Source organism: Ananas comosus, linkage group 2 (genome assembly GCF_001540865.1).
Source record: "Ananas comosus cultivar F153 linkage group 2, ASM154086v1, whole genome shotgun sequence".
Lineage (NCBI taxonomy): Eukaryota > Viridiplantae > Streptophyta > Magnoliopsida > Poales > Bromeliaceae > Ananas > Ananas comosus.
This window is the reverse complement of record NC_033622.1, coordinates 15,390,996-15,412,557: the sequence shown is the minus strand read 5'-3', so window position 1 is coordinate 15,412,557 and position 21,562 is coordinate 15,390,996. Positions and strand designations below refer to the sequence as shown.

Below are 21,562 nucleotides of genomic sequence, written 5' to 3'. Positions count from 1 at the left end.
CCCCCTTCCATCTTTTTCCCACCGAGCCACTAACCCCAGGTAGGGATCAGATTCTGGGCAAATATTTAAAAATTCGTATCAGAATTCGATTCTAAACTAAAATTCGAATTTGAATCTGACGAATTTTAAAAATTTATATTTAAATCTAAATTTGACTAAAAATTTAAAATCTAAACTCGAAAATTCGAACCCAAAATAATTTTTTTTTTCAATATTTCAAAATATATTATATTAAATTTTAAAATATAAATTCAAAGATAATATTAAATTTTTATATACATATTATATATAATATAAAATAAATTTGGGTCAGGTTCAGGTTCGGATCGGATAAAATCAAAATTCATATTCATCGAATTTTTAATTTTAATATTTATATTTGAAATCATATCTGTGCAGCATCATCAGGTAAATCTGTTTCGTTTGCATTTGAATTCGGATAAAATTTTAAGTATCTGTGCCGATTGACATCTCTGGTCCCCGTGCAAAAAGAATGGTTGCTATTTTGGATACTTGAGAGATTTAATGCTATACAAAATAAAAACTCTTTAAACGACCATCGGCTCCGCGGCACGTGATGCTACCCTTTTCTCTTTCCGCACTCCCTGCACCCGGTGTACCATTATAACCAGTAAACCAATTAAAAAAGTTTAATTCATCAAATATAATCACCGGTAGTTTACGCTTAGAAAGTGAGGTGCATGATGCACCCGGTGCGTTCAAATTATTTCTCGGGCGGTGCTCTGCGTTCTCTTCCCCTCTAAAACAAGCGGAGAGTAATAAGGGGGGGAAAAGAAGAGCGAGAACAGCACAAATCTCTCCTTGTCTTATTCCTCTTTTGCTTTTCTTTTTCTTTTTCTTTTTCTTTTTCTTTTTGTTTTTTTTGTTTTTTCCCCGAGGCGTCGTGCATTGTAGTTGCTCTTGCTCCTCAGTGATTTAAAAATGGGTTTGTTAGAGGCTTAGATGAGAACTCTTACTAATCGGAAGGGGAAATGGAGACGACGAAGTGCTTAGTTTTGCTTTTTGTGACCGCGATTTTGCTCAATGGCTTTTGCTCCGTCTCTGCTGCTTCTCCAGCACGTTGGTTCTACTCCTCTTACCATTTTTCTTTTTAAATTCTATATATATATATATATATATATATATATATATATATATATATATATATATATATATATTATTCGATTCATGATCTAGTTTGTACTGAATCCATGGTTTTTTTATTTTTCTTTTTTTTGACATGTAGAAATCGCAGGTGGGCTCTTCTCCAACGCGATTTCGATCCTCTGGAAGCAGCTATGGTCTCTGAAATCGTCCCCCAAAACAGGTACGATTTTGATCCATTGTAGCTGATAGGGGGGGTTTAGGGTTTAGGGTGCTAAAGTGGGTAGATAATTACCAGCGATCTCTGGGCGTTCGATGATGAAGTTCGAGAGCGGGTACACCGTGGAAACGGTGTTCGACGGGAGCAAGCTCGGGATCGAACCTCACGCCGTGGAGATGAGTCCGAGCGGGGATCTCCTTATTTTGGATTCCGCGAATAGCAACATCCATAGGGTTTCGTTGCCATTATCAAAATGTGAGTTTGTTACAAATTTTTGCTTGCCAAATTGACGATTTTTTGTAAATTACAGTTTTTGCTGTAAAAAATCATCTACTTCAGATTCTTTTATGGCTGTCTGAAGTATTCCTGTATCTGAAACTAAGTTTTTGGAAGTGCAGACAGTAGACCTAAGCTTGTTGCCGGTTCGGCAGAAGGGTATTCTGGTCACGTCGACGGGAAGCCGCGGGAAGCCAGGATGAACCATCCAAAAGGATTTACAGTAGATGATAAGGGAAACATTTACGTCGCCGACGCAATGAACATGGCAGTTAGGAAGATCAGTGCTTCAGGTAGTAAGAAGCATTTGTTCTTATATGATGTAAAAGTGGTTTCTTGTGAATTCAAGGTTCCTGCAATTCAAACTTTGGGAGAAGAGTTCAGGTAACGGGAGTTGGGGTTGCTGCATAATAATAATAATCGGTAGGTTCATGAAAATTAGATGGAATGATCAAAATGTGGATAAGTGGAAGATCACAATGTTAGCGAAGAGATTGGCTGATTAGATCAGTTCTTTAGAATTCGGAAGAGGGGATTAAAACTTCAGCTCAAATTCTTGTCCGAGTAAAGATAAAATAGTATGAAGTTGTGGAGAACATGAAGAACTTAATTGGATCGTAGGGGAGCAAATTTACTGTTTCAACCTTTATGACGTGAAATTTTCAACCCTGTATGCATATTAACCATGTCGTGCTATGAAAAACAATATAATAAGAAACAATACAAGAACCTAAGAGATTTTGGTCTTACTATTTTGTTTGCATATTTGTCAAGGGATTACAACCATTGCTGGAGGAAAATGGAATAGAGGAGGGCACATCGATGGGGCAAGTGAGGATGCAAAATTTTCTACCGACTTTGAAGTTGTTTACATTGGTAGTAGCTGTTCCCTTCTGGTCATAGATAGAGGAAACCAGGCGATCCGGGAGATCCAACTTCATTTCGATGACTGTGCTTACCATTATGAAACCGGTTTTCCTTTAGGTACGTACATCTTCGTAGTAAAATTAGGTAGAATACACCAATATTCCTATATCTTTGCTAAGCTCACTTTAGTTCTCGACTAAATTCAATCATATACTCTGTGAATTTTTGTTTTTGTTGTAGACCTTCCCGTCAAACCTTTTTACAGGTCTAATAGGAATCTCTCAATTTTGATCTATGCCAGAGGGTGGGGATAATATGTAGTGGGTTTTGATCTAAACTCGACTTGAAACCCATCAGAATTTGAGTTTGGATTTGAGTGGCAAGTTGAGTTTATATCAAATCCTGACACAAACATAGTCATAACATGATCAAAAATCAATACAATGGGTTGACAGGAAGGTCCTTGCTGCAAAACAGAAGAGGAACCTCAGGAACTCTACACTAAACAAACGAAACCACGGGAGCACTGATGTGTAAATGCACTGTACCAGAGAGGAGTTTACTCTAGACTTAGATATTCAGGATGAAACTGAAACTTAGCTAAGAGCGTCTTCTTTCGTTCTATCATCTGCTGAGCACAAACTTCCGGAAGTTATAAAAGAGCCATTTTTTTGGAGGTTTTCATGGCCAGAATTCTAGGCTTTAGGCCTTCACTTTAATGGTACTTCCTAATCCAATGGCCAAATGTAATGCAGGAATTGCTGTGCTCCTTGCTGCTGGCTTCTTTGGTTACATGCTTGCTTTGCTCCAAAAGCAAGTAGGATTGATGTTCTCATCGGCATCCACGAATGTGAGTACTTCACATTTCTCTCCTTTCACTCTAATGATGAGTGGACAAAATTACAAGTTGTTGTGTCTCGTAGCAGTAATGCTTCACCTGAAAACTATCTCGTCATTACTACCAAATAGCCCTTCCATTTGGCTGAATTGCATTGCTTGAGTTTTATAAACCATCAGTAATTCCGACTGGTCGTTGAAAAACAAGAAAATAAGATTAAATCTGTCCCTTTTCACAAATTCTCTCTTTTCTTTCCATCTTTTGTTGTACATTTTATTCAGTTGGATCTCGAACTTTCTGAAAGTAACTGCATCTTATTGTCTGAGAATGTTTCCTGCAAAGAATTTTGCTTTATGTTTCTTCATTATATTATCTATTATTTGATTTAGGGATACAATGCTAACTCTGTTTTAGTCAAATAGAACACGAAGAGAAGACAGTATGGTTAGGTCCCCTGGAGCAAAGCTAGATGTGAAGCCAAAAAGTCCTGTTGCTTAAATGAATGCCAATTCTAACAATGAAGTTTTCTAACAGGAACCTCAAACTCCTACAAAACCAAGCATGCCTCCCTACCAAAAGCCAATGAAACGATCTCTCCGGCCTCCACTAATCCCACCGGAGGATGAAACCACAAACCATGAGGATGAAGAAGGTGGCTACGTTTCGTCAATAGGAAAGCTCCTTGGTGGAATCAAATCATCTACATTACAAATTCTTGGTGCTGTATCCCTGTTTTCAAAAAAGAAACCACCAACTAATCAATCTCAGCCCTACAATCCTAGGGATAACCCTTGGCCGTCTCAAGAAAGCTTTGTCGTCCCTGATGATGAGCCGCCGCCACCACTAGAAGGAAGAACCCCTAATCCTAAAAGGACCTATGCTTTCATGTCCAAAGAGCCACAAAAGATCCACCACCTCCGGCACGCCCAACCGAATTATTTTAATGGGTGGGATGGAGATCATCATCATCAGCAACAGCAGCAGCAGCGGCAGCAGCAGCAGGTGCAGTATCACCGGCATTACTCTTCGGGCCCACAGACTTATTATGAGCAGAGCTATGAATCAAATAATGAGATCGTATTCGGAGCTGTTCAGGAGATGGATAGCAAGCGGCGTGGAGCGGACATCAGGGCTATGAATTATGAGGACCACTTATATGAGCAGTACGGTATTCGGTATCGGAACAGTTATATGGGTTACAGCAACAACAATTAAACGGTTCTTGTTTTTTTTTTAAATGCTTTTTTGGTGTTTGGTTCTTCCTTTTAAAATGGTATTTTGCACCCTCAAAAAGGAGGGGAAAGTACTGGTTTCTGGACTGGCTGCTTGACAACTGGAAGGTGGTAAAAGATCCTTGAGGTGTTTTGTTAGAAAATTGCTGCTCCGACTCAACAGAGTCAATTCTTTGAGGATCAAGTGTGTTGATAATCACTGTACCATCCTGATATTGCAACTTAGTCCTTTTACTTCTAATTTGACCGCGAGCTTTAAATAGAGTGCATTTTAGTCCCTTACCTCGCCCTCAAAACAATCAAAAGTTTTCCTCAAGAATAACCTTTTGAACCCTATTTGAAGTAATTTGAAGCGAGTAGCTTAAATTGGTCATTTTATAAGAATTTTGTGACGCTAGGACTATATTATGTGGAAGGTTATTGGTGGTTCGATTGAGAAGAAGAGGTGCCAAGTAGAATTATCAGGATCGTACAGGGATACGTTTTACCATGTATTTGATGCTCTTCTGAATTTTCTTCTAGTCTGAAGTAATTGTTGGCTGCATCAGTTGGAAATCCACATTTTTCATCACAAAGCAATGCTCAATTCATCTGAGATTATTGGCTAGAATTATCTTGTAGAATCTGTCTGCCAACTGCCTGAAAGTTTACTGTTTTTAGTTCTGGCCTCTTCTGAATGTTAGCCTGAGCATATCTTGTGTCGGAAACTATGGAGTGTCATAATAGCCACGAGCCCACGACTATAAAGTCTGCCTTAGATATTGGTGGATGGTCCCAAATCTCTCCAAACAAGAAAAAGGGAAGATATATAGATCGGTCCTCAGACGTATAAATAAATATTTAAAGACCAAATTAATCGGTCTTATTAGATTAAAGCCCAAAACAAATAAAAGAGCAAGTACAAGAGAAAAGCAGATCAAAGTAATCACCAAGAGCGAACTCTCGCAAGAAACTCCCAATCCTATTCCCCTACCAGCATCACCATCACCTCGGGATCCTGCACGCCGCAACAAAAGATCTCGTAAAGCGTAAATTGGTGTCCAACGGAGGCGAGAAGATGACGAACGAGTTTGAACGGAGAGGAAGTAAGAAAGAGGGCTATGCATCTAGCGATTGTGGAGAAGAGAGATTTTATAACTTTAATGACTATATATTAGTTATTAACAGTCAATTAATATAATTTTGTTTACAAAAACATAATTAAAATTATTAAATTCAATAAAATCATCAATAAACTTGATAAATCTCTAATTATTCAGACTAATGTCACAATTATTTTTTTAAAAAAAATATAAGCTGCGTGGTTTCAAGAAATATATTTAAAGTTGAGGAGACCACTTCAAAATGGCGGCTGCCAACACAATTTTACCCAAGGAAAAAGCAGCTCAGACGCAAAAGCAATAAAACTACTGAACTCATTACAAACTAGCGAGACGATAGAACTACAACTCCGCCATATCTCAGATCACAAATGGCACACCTTCAGACAAAAGATAAAAGAAGCATTTGAGGAACTTCACACCCAGATTCAAATGTGCATTAGTTTAGTCTTCATATCCGCTAAAATCAGAAAAGCTGGGAATAACAGTAAGCATATACCAATCAAGTACTAGAGCGAAGGGTCAAGCTCGTTGCTGTAAAATTCAATTTACTAACCAACCAGCTATTTACTCTGTTTTGGAAATTCTGAAAAATACACGAGGAAAACACAATACAAATTATGAATAAATAGAATATCAAAACATTTCCAGACGATTATCATCTAGACTAGTTCCACACTGACAAACGTCCTTTTCTGATTGCATATCCCTGAAAAAGGTCACGCGCGGTGTACATAAACCCAGATATTCATTCTGTAAAAGTAGATTCCGCAACAATGCTGACTAGTATACATATAGAGGGATAATGAACGACGAAAAATACCCAGGGTGTCGAAGTGACACCAAAAAGTGGGTGAAAATTGAAGAGAGAACAACTGTGCCGCTCTCCAGCCATAAACTCGCACTAAGTAAGTCTCACAAGCTGCAAATAACACTATAATCCGGGAGGGAAGTTGCTGATCTGTCCTTGCTCCAACTTGTCCTCATCATTAAATTTGTAAGCCATCCTTACTCTCATAGCAAGGGGTTTCTGGAAAGTAAAGTTGTTAGAAAATTTGGTTCATGGTATGGTTAAACAAAAGAAATACCGATGTGTGCTTTAGTTGTGTGATCATTGAAATTTCTAGTATCTTCCTCTAAATATATTCCATGTCACACTCTGATGTAAAGCTTAAGCTCACTCGGTATGATTTATGATTATTAGAATTCATTTTTTTCAATGTTCTCTGAAGATACACATAACTGCAATTCAGCCCTAAATCATGTTTAATGAAAAGTTTGGACTTTAATTTGTCGCCTGGTTGTGTGTTACATGTTTTCAAAGGGCAATTGACTATATACCCTTTAAGAGTTTCCGACTTCTATATTTACCCCTCAAAAATTGCTATGCTCAAATCTATCCTTCTGAAATTCCAAATTCTTACAAATAAACCCTCAAAGTAAGGGTATAAGAAAAACAAAGAACCTTAGAGGGGTCCATTTGAACCAAAGGATGAATACAAAACTCAATAACTTTTCAAGGGTACATAGGCAATTATTTCTTTTTTATAAATCTTACCCTTTCCTCCCTAATTAACTGTTCCATGCTCCTTACAATGATGCATTTTACAGCTGAATGTTGCGTTCACAGCTGAGCTTTTGCTAGATAGTAACATAATAGTTGTACGTTCGAGAGCTATAAATTCTAAACCATCATGATAAAGAAAGGAAAGCGAAAAGTTATTCGCATAATGACATTTCAGAGGAATCATGAGAAGATGTAGAGAATTCAAATATTAATACCTGCCCATGTTGGGTATTAGTAACACGAAGGCTTTGTGTAATTGTCCCATTTCCGTTGGCTGGGAGTGTGCTGCTGCTAGCTGGATCCAGATGCAACTGGACAAACTGAAAGATACAGATTTGGTGGTCATAATTTTGAGGAATACCTCTAGGGAAGGAAAAGAAACTCTTGCATGTATGAGGAAAGAAGATGCAATATCATTAAGTGAATCAACCTATAAGATCCTCCATCTGCACAAAATAATTATCTATCCATTTCTTAAAGCACTTACATCAAAGGTGAATGGACAGAATCACAAAACATGCATGAGTACTCGTAGCAACGGTTACCTATGACAACTGGAAAATATTTCTACCTACAACGTATAGTTGGGATTGTCAGTACCACACGGTGATGACCAGCTATGTTAAACAAGATGGCGTGGCCTTTTTAGTCCCACGCAAGTCAAGTGGAAGTAAGAAATGCCAACTAACACCGAGCTTAAAATAGCCCTTGTTGCTCACACTAAAATTCGATTTATACATTAGGAATAACAAATAAACGATTATATAGGCAAATACAGAGGGCATATGGCATTTGTATCAGCCAGGTAATGCTGCATAGAAGACTATACCAACTGACTCACCCAACTAACCACAATAGACCCAAACAACGCAGTTCAATACGCAAAACAGAACAAATAAACTGAAATCAAGTAAAAGAACCATCCCAAACCTGACTAAGTAATCTAAAATTAAATTATATGAATTTAGTTTAGGAATGTTCAATTTGCAAAAGATGTCAAAACTAAAATGCAAGTACAGCTCCAATACCTTGGGCACAGCAGCCTGAAAAATGAAATTTGTCAAAGTACTTGATGACAGATTTGTAAATGTAGCACTGATCAATGTCACTTGTGGTTTCTCAGGTTGTTTCTCGAAGCTGAATGCTATCTTCAAGGTGCTGCTCTCGAAAGCCGTAATAGTTGGATAAACCAAATTCTCATCTCCTGTTAAAACAAGAGATTGATAAGAATATTAGCACCAAAAGAATATTAGCATAGCACCCAAGTAAGAATATTAGCACCAAAAGAGCTTACTGGGAGGAGATGCATTTGATGGCAAGCCATCTAATAAGTCCATCACTGGAGCAGTAACAGGAGCAGGTTTACTTTCTGCTGCTTTCGCTACAACCAAATATAGCATTCGTCAGACGGGAATATGGAGATAAATAAAGATTGTTATCGCCAGAATGATTTAAAGAAATATTACCGCTTGAAGGAACAACATTAGAATCTGATGGACCGTTTTGTGCAGGAGATGTTCCAATCGATAGAAGATCCATGAGTAAATCTGTAGTTGTTGATGGCGCTGCACCTGAAAATGTACAACAAAGAAACCAATTAGTTAAATTCCGACTAAAGATTCATTTACGATTTACCAGAAGAACCCCTCTCGAAATGCATGAGATTAGCACTGTCAATGCTAGGATGGAGAGATTTGCTTGTAAAAAAATTTTTAAAAAAAGCTCCAGAAAGAATCACACAGAGGCAAGGGTGAACTCGCAAAAATAATAGAAAAAAAGGCATTTGAGGTTTCAGTTTCTATTGGATTATAGATTAGTCTTTCAACAAATGAAAGAACTATGGTATGCAGTTATTGTACCACCTAAAGCATAAGGTATGTCTGGTGGCGATCACATTCACTCTGAGATAGTAGTGGTAAGAAGTAAATTGAAGAAAAAAACATAGAAGCTGGAAAATGTAATAGAGAAGAAGTGTTGTAAAGCATCTGCTGAAAGAATACAATTTCACGTAATGATTATGTCACATAAGAAATGTTGCATTAAATCCATTGAGAAAAGGCAGCAAAATGTTGTCTTTATCAGCTAAAGTGACTAGACCATAAAACACAATAACATATTACTAAGGACATTAAAACTGCAGTAAATTTCATAGGGCATGTGAAGATTTAAAAACTAGAAACAGAACATTATAACGAAATTAATACTTAAACTACCATTCAAACACGACAATGTTACTTTACAAGAAAAGGATGGCATTCTTCAACTTAACAAGAATGGAGTTTAAGTCATTGCATTGTTAAGTCTGATGAAACAGATTAAACTGAAAAACTCACCAAAAATTATGCTCAAACTTAGGCAAAAAGTAGACTACTAGAGTCATCATATAACTGTTAGTTAATCACTAAGTGTAGTTAAAACGGAGATTACGCTCTAACTCATACAAGAAGTATCTTGGAATAATTGGCATCAAGCATCCTAATTGTCATTATCTCATTCTTATACATGCATAAGAATGTCCACAAATAAAAGGAAAAAAAAATACTGAATAAGGCAGAATAAAACCTGATGATGATGAATTTGGTAGGCCAATTCCCAATAGATCATTTAGAAAATCATTAGGGGCTGAAGGCAGAACTGGTGCATCATCAGAACTTAAATCAAGCAAATCCACAAGAGGAGCAGCTGGTGGCTTAGCTACGCCATTTGGAAGCTTAAGTGATGCAGCAGAAGTGGTCGGTTTGCTAGATTTTTCAGCTGAAAGCGTTGGTTGAGAAGAACCTGCTCTCTTTCCTAAATAAGCTGCCTCATCCAAGACAGGCATTCGTTCCACCAAAGAAGATCTGCACATGCACCAGCAGCCTAACAATAAATGCATGGATTCAACCACAAGAATTTTTAATGGATGTCTCGCTATATTGTTGACGACCAAAAGATCAGTTACCCACTTGATATTTTGGTGCCTCTGGATAATAGAGTTGAATTCAATTGATCTTTGCTGCAATTCTAGTGCGACACTCCCTTTATGCTGTGTAACTATTTCTTTTATCCTCCTGACAAATCAAACAATGTAAAAGAATTGCAATCTTATGACATTGCAGAAACAAATGCAGAAGTATCAAAGTCCAGAAATTAAGCTAGTGGAAGAAAAAGGTAAAATCTCCTTTTGAGTACCGGAGATGAAATCTAGAGTAATAAAAGACGACGCCGCTATCAGCAGGCAAAGGATTAAACCCAATTGGCAAGAAAAAGGCTAATAGTCTTTCAGGTTTCAAGTTCAGAGAATGTGACAAAAGTCAAAGGTTCAAAAGGTTAACCATACAAAAAATGCATATTTACATAACAAACACAAAGTATATCATGTTAAACTAGTCATACTACAGCTATACAAAGTAAGTCAATGGACCTAGAATACAAAGGCAACAGACATCAAAACTTCAGAAAGTGTGCAAAACAAGAAGGAAATCAGGCAAATGACATCATGCAAAGTTGCAAACATATAAAGGATGAGAAGAAAGCAATTGGTATATCCGGTTGTCAAAAAAACTTACTCTGAGGTGGGTGTAAATCGTGAAGAGAGCTTCAAAAGAGCAATCAGAGACATAGCTCGAGTAGTCATGTCTGAAGAATGACGTTTTAAGGCAACCTCTACGGCATCCACAGCATCAGATTCTGTTACCTGGATAAGAAAACTGTGTTGTTCACGCCCTTTAACAAGAATATCCTGAATAATTTACCCTAAAAGAGTGCGTCCTCTAAGCATATTTCCAAAGTTGATAAGCTTCATTCAGTTAACACCAAACAATGAACTCTGCATGTTAGCACTGCATATTCCTTGATAGTTAATAGACTTTAAAGGGGATATGAGATGAGCAGTTGGATAAGACTAGCCCATGTGCCATAGGCACAAAGTAGCACAACCTATATGGGAATTACAGAGAGTGCCTTCCTTTATGACACATTGAAAATTAATTTAAGGAACCATCTTATGTATGGGATACATGAATTTAGAGTCTGATTATCAAAGGAAAACATAAATTCTACTTCCAGAATATTTTTCTATGACATTGCTAAATTAAGAAATCAGGGTCTATCATCAGAATAAGTCCATTCATTTAGAGTATGCTAGATAATGCTAGAATTATTAGGAGTAGAATAACAATTGACTCACTGTCATAGGTTCCTCCACTTCAAGAACTCCAACATTATTGACCAGCATCTCGCCATACTCCCCGATGCACCACACAGCAACTCGTACTAAACTTTCCTAAGCAACAAAAATTGGGAAAGCATGAAGCAAAGTGAATACCAAGAATGCACACCTTTAAGAATAGCAATGCATAATTCAAGATACCTGCTCGTATGATGTTTGCAATGCCCTATACAAGGACCTAACAGAGTAACCTTGAAGATCGGGTGCATTGCTTATCACAACTATAAGGGCATGCCACACATCATCTTTTACGTAATTCCCAGCCTGTAAAAAATAATTATAAAAAGATGATGCTGATATTGTCCCCATAAAAAAAGGAAGAACTATATTAGCATGATCTCACGTTTTCCTTATATTAGCCTGATCTCACTTTTTCACAGTAAATAAACATTCTTTAGACAAATAACCAATATAAAATAAGATGATAATTGCCAAAAATATGCATACTTGAAAAAATAGTAACATTATTTATGTCTTTATCAATGGTGTTCTAAGAAATTTAGCATGTGATTTGCACCAGTAATAAGTTACTAAATCACTGAAGGTAAGGAGTAATGTGTCGCAGTTGTTACAAGGATTATGCAACTTGCAGAGAATACAATGAATAGCTGAGGACCAGTCGCCATATGTCATCCTAAACTACGACCACAAAATAGATGGAATGTTAATACCAGACACTTACTGGAAAAAAAGATGCAAGTGATTGCAGTTGAAACATATAATGCAGGTAGAACCATAAGAAATTTTAAAATTAGATAGGAATGTGTAATTCAGCAAGATACCAAAAACAAAAAAGTTTATATTTTTGTTTCGTGAATTTCAGAATAATCATGAAACTACTTCCTCACCTACCAGAGATAAGACCTTGAACATTTGATCAATGTACCACAGCTTCTCCTGAGAAAACCTACATAACGGAAGTAGCAAAATCATTAGCTACATAAGTGTGTTAAAGAGAGGATTTAGATAGTAATCATTCAGGTCTCAACTTTCATACTCATATATAATAAGAATAACTACTTAGTCAAAGATAATGATTTCCCTCCAATTTGAGAGTAAAAATATAACTAAACAAGACCACCTTTATTTTTTATCAACTATAAGTTGAAGAGCAAAAATAACCCTGCAGTAGATTATCGTCTCAAAAGAACATTTAGCTGCAGTCTCATTTCTTTCATAACTTGCTATCAATCACTTCTTAAACAAACAGGAGAAAAAATGACACTACAGCAACCGAAGAACTATTTTTTCCCCCAAGCCCTAGCAATCATGTTTCACTTACTGCAGCATGCCTCACAATACATGCCACTATATGCACAGTACTAACTCTGAGCACGGTCAGTACAGACCATGTACAGAGCCCATTTAAGTGCCAGCACTCATCAGCAAGCGGCCCAGACAGTAAGCCCAGTTAGCACGTGCTCGCTATGCCAACCAGCATATCAGTCCTTGCTAACCCCTGTCTAAGCTAGCGTATGCAATTCCAGTCTTGTTGGTTAAATTAAGGTTTGAAGCGAGATACGTACACAAAGACACACCGTGCATCAAACATGCATTTGCTGCTGCTTAACTTCGCGGTTTGGTCTTGAAAGGGCATTTAATAACCCAAATTTCATACACTTCTCATGAGGAGGTTACTATATTATGCCACATATAGTTATACCATACAAAAATCAAGAAGGAAGACCCCAATCACTACAATGTAAATCTTCCATAGGGTCAAACTAAGGGTAGAAGCATTCATTAGCCAAACAAGTCCCAGGTGGGAATAAGAAAGCCATTCTTTGCTCGTGAAGGCGCTGAAATTATCGTTGAAGCTAGCAAATGGAGCCCTGAACTAGCTGTTGTTTGTTAAGTATGGAAAGAAATTAAATTCAATTTCAAACCAGGAGATAAGCTAGAAAAAGTGAAATAAAATTTTGCAAGGAAATACCCCCACCTGTTTCTCAAGAAGAGATGGGAAACATGCTCAAATGATATCCACACTGTTCACAAAGATTCATTTTTGAGCTAAGAAGTTTTTTTATAATTTAATGCATAACAATTTTCACATCCAGCCTTTTTTTCACTTCAATAGCTAACCACCTAAAATCCAAGGGTTGCTGGTCTACACACCATACCTATACCATACAGTGCCAGGCAGGCAGATTCAATTTTGGATTATTGAAGGGAAGAAGGGGCCTAAATGAGGCAGATGCCATAAACTTGAGTGGCAAAGGATTTGTCAGCATTCAGTGAATTCTATTTCTGGTGGGTTTCTGGTGGGTGTAAGAAAGATGCTACTATATTAACAAGTCGACTAGCAGAACTAATTGAATAAAGTTTTAAAAGGCAGGAAATGTGGATATTATAAGCATTAAAATGTTGAAAATTATATCTTATGAAACTTAACAAAAAGTTGAAAGAACTTACTTTTCAACAATTGAACAAATTTTGGCAGTTAAATCCCCCTTGAATTCTTGATCACTTACTTCTAGATAGTCAATAAGTTCTTTAGCCAAAGGCTTCACGTTGCCGTCATTGACTAACAGGAAAACAAGCTCCAGAGCCCTTTTCCGTATTGAGGCATCAGAATCCTGAAAGTTGCAAGTCAAATTTTACATCCTTTTGACTACAAGTAGCAGAGATAATAGACACCTTTAGACAGCTAACTATGAACCCTTTAGTGAACTATACCAAAATCTAGTTAAAGATGGAAAATAGAATTCGAGGCAACTTGAAGCACACAATCAATCACATGAATAATAGAGAGTTTGCACAAGCATGACACAGAACTGACTGCAAAGTCTGTGTTCCATTTGTACCATTAGAATAAAGTAACTAATATATATGATCTCACTAAGACGAATACTACTTTAGTTTAACTTCTATTAAGTGATCGAACTATCCAGCAGAACAACTTTATTTTTTATGTCCAGCAAGTGTAACATCGGAAAACTAAATAAAGAATTTAACAATAAAACAAAGATGTTTCAATAGATCTTGGAAGTGATTCATATTTCAACACAATTTCCTGCACATTGTAAAAGATAAAAGAAACAGACTTCAGATTGTCATAGAAGACCGAAAGGGAGGGGAAAAAAAAGATAGTTTCTATTTAATCAAAATAGTAATAATTATGTACAAAGCAAGCCACAACATGAATTTTCAGTTCTACACCATATCATTCTGCAATAAGAGAACGAAAGTACTGTTGCTCTTCTCAATAAAGAAAAGAATTAGTCCTTTCTTTCTTAAAATCTAAAGGGTGAAGCTGTATTACCTTGACACATTCTAATATCGTTGTCCTGTGCCTCTGCACCGCTTGAGCATCTACTGTAATGGCCTTCATGAGCATGTTCAGTGCAACATATCTGGAAGGGGAAAACAAAAGAAGAATAGATTATTAAACAAATAAGTGAACTAACATTCAAGAGAAAAAGAAACTGGAACTTTCCCAACAAAGAATCTGTTATCAACTAGATAAAACTTTTAACGTGTACAAACTAGACGTGTAATCTTCACTTAATCAAATTATGCGAATACTCAAATGGACGAAAGCAACCAATCCAACCAATTGGTAGGTCTAACAAGTGTATTTCATTTATCCCAATCAATTACGTCCAAAGGAGAATACCCTAATACTTCATAAGCTAATTAGTTTGAAGCTTTGTTTTTCCCAACCCCTCACACAGAAGCATGGACCAAATCCACACTATGTATTAGCATTTTAATTATCAACAGCATTCAGTAATTATGTAAATTAGTCAAATAGCAATTGTCAAATGTTAGTTCACTAATTGGGGTCGATTACATATATCACTTTCAACAAATTCATAAATGCAGAAGATGTAGAACATGGGCCCACGCTTCCCAAAGTACAAATTTCACAAATGCATAAATAAACCACAAATATAAAAAGAGTATTTACCTGATATTGTTATCACGATTTGACAGGAATCTTCCCAAAATATTGATAGCTAGAACACGTAGGCCACTGGTAGCTTCTATCCCCATTATAGTCTCAACACACTCATAAAGAATAGCATTCCCAACATTTTTGTTTGACTCAGTTTTCGTCGCAACCTAGGAAAGGAAATAAATAGTTACAAAATATAACTGCAGATATAGGACATATCAATTGGAAGATATTTAAAACCAAGCTAAAACTTCTAGACACATCTTACTGAAGCTATGACTCGGGCCATATGAATAACCTAAAAATGGCAAGCAAACAAAGTGGAAAAGCCAAAAACAAAACAGTAAAATTTGCAAATTTTACAACCAACATGTATGTATCAACTTCTAAATGATGCAAGTTTAGTAATCCAACTAGCTATAGAAACTACATGGCAGAAAACAAGATAGATAGCTTTGATACGGACAATTTAGAAGACAAAAGGCACAGTAAAACTTTTTCAAGTACATAAGGATTCAACAGAAAATCACTAAATCACCATCTAAACTTCAATAAGAAAAAGAAAAGGGAAATCTATGTTAGAACCTTGAACCAGGACATTAACTAAAACATTTGGAGGATCAGTATTTACGTAAGTACACATAACATTATATACTTGGAGGAAATAGAAAGAGGATCCTGATTCCTCACCTGTGCAAGAATGTCATTCATATATTCACTAGAGTCTGCATCCTCTTGGCCCAACATGCGCATCAGCCTAAGCACTCGGATGTGCAAGAAAGGGTCTGTGATACCAGCAATGTCATACTCAGGAGCATACGGACTATTTGAAACATCTTTCAAGATACGAACCAATCCTTCTGTGCAGTTCTACAATCAAAAAGGAGTGTGTCAAGAAAACCAACTGAAAAAAAAAAACATTAAGCAACAAATACAGTTTACGTAAGAAAATGTATCCACCGAAATCTAAAACAAAGTTAAGAAAAGTACCTACTACGATCTCTAGTTTCCAACAAAGATATACATGGCTTACATCAGAAGAGGCCAGAACCACAAACAGTAAACACTTAGAAAGTTGGCAGAAATATTCTACAGGATAATGGATTTGATGAAGAGATATAGACAACAGGACAGCGACAGATAATAACTTGTTATAACGTATATAATCTGTTTTGATGAAATATCTGTCTTCATGAAGCATGATATTTCCATCTCAAAAGAAAGAGGCAAGCAAACTGGTACTCCGACACAAAGATAAAAAAAAAACAATAGCATATACAAACTGCTCTTCTACATATACTCCCCAAAAGAACATCTGCTATCACGATACCTTTGGCATTACTAGCTATAGCACAAAATGCTCATTGTGTTCTTCTTAATGTTTTTCTTAGCCACGCCATTCCAGATTTCAAAGTTACTCAAAGCAAGCTAGCTTCATGCATTCAATAATTGTTTCTATTAATCTTCTTTAAAGGTTTTCCACAAGTTTATTATGCACAACAATATCAGGTTTGATGGGTCCAATCCAGCCACTTCCATAAGATTCCAGGAATACCATATTTTAAAATGTCTAAGTTTGCTGTATACTCAACTCTACACCGAGCCAAAGAAAACGGCTTTAAGTATTACACTTGACACTAGTTACATGATCACTTTAGTTATGGATATTAGAATAGAAAAAGAAATGAACTTGAGAAAATGTTGGCAGTTCACATTTTCAAAGGGACAATCCATACTCAAGATTGTTCCAAATGGACAAACAATTACTTGAACAAGAGAAACAGCAAGCTCCCTTGAACAATTTGAAAAGAAGCTTAGGCATAAAATTAGATAAGCCAAACAAACCATGTTGATCCTTTTCTTCTATGGATTCTCCAAAATAAAAAACAAGCCAATATGGATAGGCTCACAAATGCGGTTTCGTTGTAATAAAGCAGTGAGCTCAAATATATTTCTGATTTTGGTTGAAAAAAGGGCACAATGCAATGCACAAGGCTCTAGCTTCTATGAAGCCAGAGGGACAACTTTTGTGCAGGCCTGCGCCACTATGTGGTGAGGCTGTTTCCAGGATTCAGAATCATGACAACTAGGTTGCAATCGAAAAGTGGTATCCATGCATCAAGGTCAGCCCTCATTGAAACTGATTTTATTTTCTTTAGAAAAAAAAAATTAGTGTTTAAACAATGTATGCTGGCCAAATAGAAATATCAGTAAATGTCAACCATGGGAAGAATATGCTGCAAAATAGAAATATCCGTAAAAGTGTATCATGGGAAGAAATTTTTGTTAAGCATTTGCATTATCCAAAAGACCTTAACACAAAACCCAAATACTGCTCATAATGTGCATGATACCTTTCTCAAATATTCCAAGGCATCTGTGTTGGCTTTACATAGATCTGTACAGAGCTGAACTCCAGCTATGAGAACTCCATGATGCTTTTCCTTCAGCAGCGAAGCAGCAGGTCCCATAAAGTTCTCTGCCAAGTCAGGAACTTTTCTTATGATCCTTATAGAGCACAAAGCAGCCTAGGAAGCAAGAAGCAACTTTTAATCAATGGATAATAAAAGCCATTTAGATTAGCTACTCATCAAGGAAAATGCAAACTATTCTCACAAATAGGAATTCATCGAGAGAGAAACTAACTACATCCCCCATCCACGAAAATTACTTTTTAAAGTACTATATCAAGATAGGGAGTGCAACTTGCAGAGATTAACACCGCCCTATGATTAATCACCGCAATCAAAAGGAAGCAATTGCTTCGCACTCATACATTATAAGATTGGCATGATGAGTTCATGGTAAATTTTCACCCATCATCATAATATGTTGGCAATGACTTTGTGAAGCTCCAAAAGCATATTTACCACCACGTCCCGCCCCGTCTTTAACCAGCTTCCAACAGTTCCAACATTAGCTACATATTTCATAGAAACTTAACACATTTATTGAAAAGGAATATACAATAGTTAAAATATGCTAGGACATATTAGAGAGTCACAACTTATAGAATGATCTCTCAGGAAATAGTAAAGCAATACTATTTCTTTTCCAGACAATAAAACAACTATTATAACATTTAGATAGAAATGAGTAAACCCAGTCTTATTTCCCTAGTTAATTTCGGAAATCTGTGCTTACATGGTCAGATCTTACAGCCCAGGTACAAAACCAAGGTCCAATTTTTTTTATGCCATTTGTTAGATTCCTTATTCTTTATGCTTATCCCATAACTCAAAAGATTCTAACCACATAAGGTTGTATCCTAGAAAGTACAAAAGAGGCCCAAAATTTTACTGAATTCAAATGAAATAGCTGGTGATCAAATTTAAAAAGTACCTGACTCTGAGGAACAACACAAAAGAAAAACTCATCAAAGAGGTGCATCCAAGCAACAAGGAAAATGCATGAATAAATATTCAATTAATCAGCATGACGCTGAGCTGATGATCTTTGTAGTTTTAAATACAAATTAAAATAATAATAATAATGTACTCGATAGTAAAGAGACATTTAACCAAAACTAAGAATCTAGGACAAATTAAAGAGAAGTTAATATTGTTCTCTGTATGAAGTACTATTTATAAACTGAGGGAATTACTCTCCTACAGTATAGGGACTGTAATGAATTTAGTACTTACTGAATTTAAACTTGAATGCTCTGATTAAAAGACATAAATCATCTAAATATGATCCACAAATAGATATAGAGAGGGAAAGTAAGTACCTTTTTCTTAATATTTGGGTCTCTCCCATGCAGTAGTCTCTCTACTTCCGGAGCGAGATCCCGTGCCATCTCAGCAGAACATATATTTCCAAGAGCACAAAGAGCAAGACCCACAATATACTGGTTTGAGTGATTTAGATCTCTGCACATGTCAAGGATTCTAAATAGATAGAAAGATGACTTTTGCAATGTACAAAATCAATTAATAGGAATCAGTGTAAAATATCCTACAGTTCTAGTGAAGTAGATGTAAAGCTAGGCAGTAAACTACAAATGTAGTGGATACTGTTTCAGGGAATTTGTAACCAGCATAAGAACTTCTTGTCTTTCATCAAGAAGCAGCATGAGGCCCAGATAGCCAATTCTTTTTTCAGGAAACCCAGCAGAAGCTATTAACTTAAGGCATTCCATTTGACCAAAATGAGTGGGATAGCCAAGCATGTGAATAAACATGAGTTTTGCAAGATTACGATGCCTATAATCTTGATCATTTTCACTAATTGCGGCACGTATAGCAGCACATTCTTTTCTTACAACCGCACGCTCTTCTGCAGCAGTTTTGCATGCACGTATAGCTCGAATCATATCCCTGCAGTTTTAAGGGTTAGACTCTTAAAAAACTGAAGATATTGACAATTTAAGTTTAAGAATTCAAGTTTGCTCATCTGGCTCTACACAGGAACTGGACAAAGAAGAAAAATTGATCAAAGTATCATGCAGTTATATTCTCAAGCTAAATACAACTATAAATGACTCAACATACAACTGGAAAAATAACAAGGAAAGTATTTCTACTGAAAGATTGAAACCATTACAATCCAATAATGAAAAGAAATACTTCATATTGTTCACAAACTTCTGATATACACAGATACGTATACAGAAACATGCTTGCATAATGGTGATCACATTAAGAGAATGGACGTGTGCTCACATAAACATGTATACGGTAGGAAGTAAGCACACTAGAATATTAGAAGATGTGTGTCAGTTGCTTCAGTTTTAAAAAGGTGGAAATGGTTGAAATGTATTCTATAAAGCATAAAAATTCCAACAAGAAGAAAGATCAGAGAGTTCAAATACAAAGCTCGTGCCAAATCAACCAAGAAGAACATGAAAGAAATCTTCTGGAAGGATGCAAATCAATAGTAAGATAGTCAACAAAAGGGACATGTCTCAAAACGTGGGATTCACATTTAACAAGTCTTGATATTGATATCAGGCTAGTTAAACATCCTAGGAGGTCATTATACCAATGGTTCCCAATATTTATATAACAACAATTTCCATTTGAACAACAATTAGACTCCATTTAAATAAGAACCAACTAAGCAGCGGTCATTTTTGATGTTAGGACACCAAATATAACAAAGGAATGTGAATGCAACAGTTTCGAAAGCAAGAACATCCAAATAAGGGTACAGTAGTATTTGATTTACTTTCTGCCATGTCCTTTTAAACAACATAGAGGACGGCTATTCTCTTCTTCTTTTCTTCTATAAATATCCAACCAAGACAAAGAAAATCACTTTCCTTCTCATATTTTCTCTCCTTCATTTTCTACTATGCTTGCCTTCTCTAACAAACAGCTATATAATTCACTGTAGACTGTGTTGACTATTCTAATGTTACGAACATTTTTGGTTCCTTCAGTGTTTATCCTCAAGAAACTCAAGGATTAAAGTAAATAACAGTTATGGGTCAGGGAACAATCTATAGAAATGCTTCAAATTCAGAACCAAGGCAATTGCAGTTTTGCTGGACCTGCATCTAGCGTACCACAACAACAAATTTTATAATTCTTGCATATGCATCAAGAAATAAAAGAATTCAATAAGACACACTTAAAATCTAGAACCAAGGAAAAAGAGAGGGGGGCAACCTTACTTTTGATAGAACAAATGTGAATAAAAGAACATGTTTGCATTCGATTCAATTGAACCGGCTCAAAAAATTTCCTAAATTTCCCTCCCAATCGTGGATCGCAGACATTCTTGAACGGACTCCCCAATCAAAGAAAACAGCATAACTTTATGTTCTGACTTATATTCAAGAAAACCTGAAAACGAACTCATCACGACACAATGAGAACAGAGATCTGCTAAGGTTCTAACTCCCAAGAATCAACTAGCTCGAACGCGACACATCGAATCCTTAAGCTGTGATCTCAAACAGATCTAATTAAGCTGAATCGAACGATTTCCAAGGAGAGCACGAATTCGCACGATCGAGATCGAGAAGCGCGCGAATCGATCGAAGAGGTAGGAAATGATGGAGAGCTTACCTTAACCGAGTTCCCGAGGAGAAGGGATTCATGGCTAAATCCAGCGTGGGATCTCGCGCCGGATCTCGTGCGCTTGCGATTGAGAACGGGGAGGGATCGGCGTAGGAGACCCCTCGCCGGAGCGAAGGAAGAGATCGGAGTAAGGGAATCGAGGGATCTGAGACAATAGGAGGAAAAAGAAGAAGAGACAGGAGAAAGACAACGAAGGTCGGAGCGAGGCTTGATCTGATCTGAGC

At 36.6% G+C, this 21,562-nt stretch overlaps 2 protein-coding genes across 3 annotated transcripts; one reads left to right on the top strand and one right to left on the bottom strand.

The window, feature by feature from the left end:
- LOC109725574 lies at positions 786-4,819 on the top strand. 2 transcript variants are annotated; one of them, XM_020254824.1, is made up of 7 exons: positions 786-1,080; positions 1,256-1,327; positions 1,403-1,579; positions 1,723-1,893; positions 2,375-2,584; positions 3,223-3,317; positions 3,840-4,819. In XM_020254824.1, the coding sequence occupies exons 1-7, from the start codon at positions 993-995 to the stop codon at positions 4,518-4,520; spliced, it is 1,494 nt and encodes a 497-aa protein (XP_020110413.1). In that variant the 5' UTR covers positions 786-992; the 3' UTR covers positions 4,521-4,819. The 2 variants fall into 2 exon arrangements, with proteins under 2 accessions (XP_020110413.1, XP_020110406.1); XM_020254817.1 differs by having other exon boundaries at positions 1,247-1,327.
- Positions 6,169-21,554, bottom strand: LOC109725567 (AP-1 complex subunit gamma-2). Its single transcript, XM_020254811.1, has 19 exons — positions 21,327-21,554; positions 19,329-19,631; positions 19,043-19,184; positions 17,667-17,840; positions 16,003-16,182; positions 15,325-15,479; positions 14,677-14,767; positions 13,827-13,990; positions 12,267-12,321; positions 11,556-11,678; positions 11,373-11,468; positions 10,753-10,880; positions 10,150-10,254; positions 9,767-10,044; positions 8,671-8,775; positions 8,499-8,585; positions 8,233-8,408; positions 7,420-7,524; positions 6,169-6,667 (listed from the first exon to the last, which is right to left on the bottom strand). The coding sequence occupies exons 1-19, from the start codon at positions 21,356-21,358 to the stop codon at positions 6,572-6,574; spliced, it is 2,595 nt and encodes an 864-aa protein (XP_020110400.1). The 5' UTR covers positions 21,359-21,554; the 3' UTR covers positions 6,169-6,571.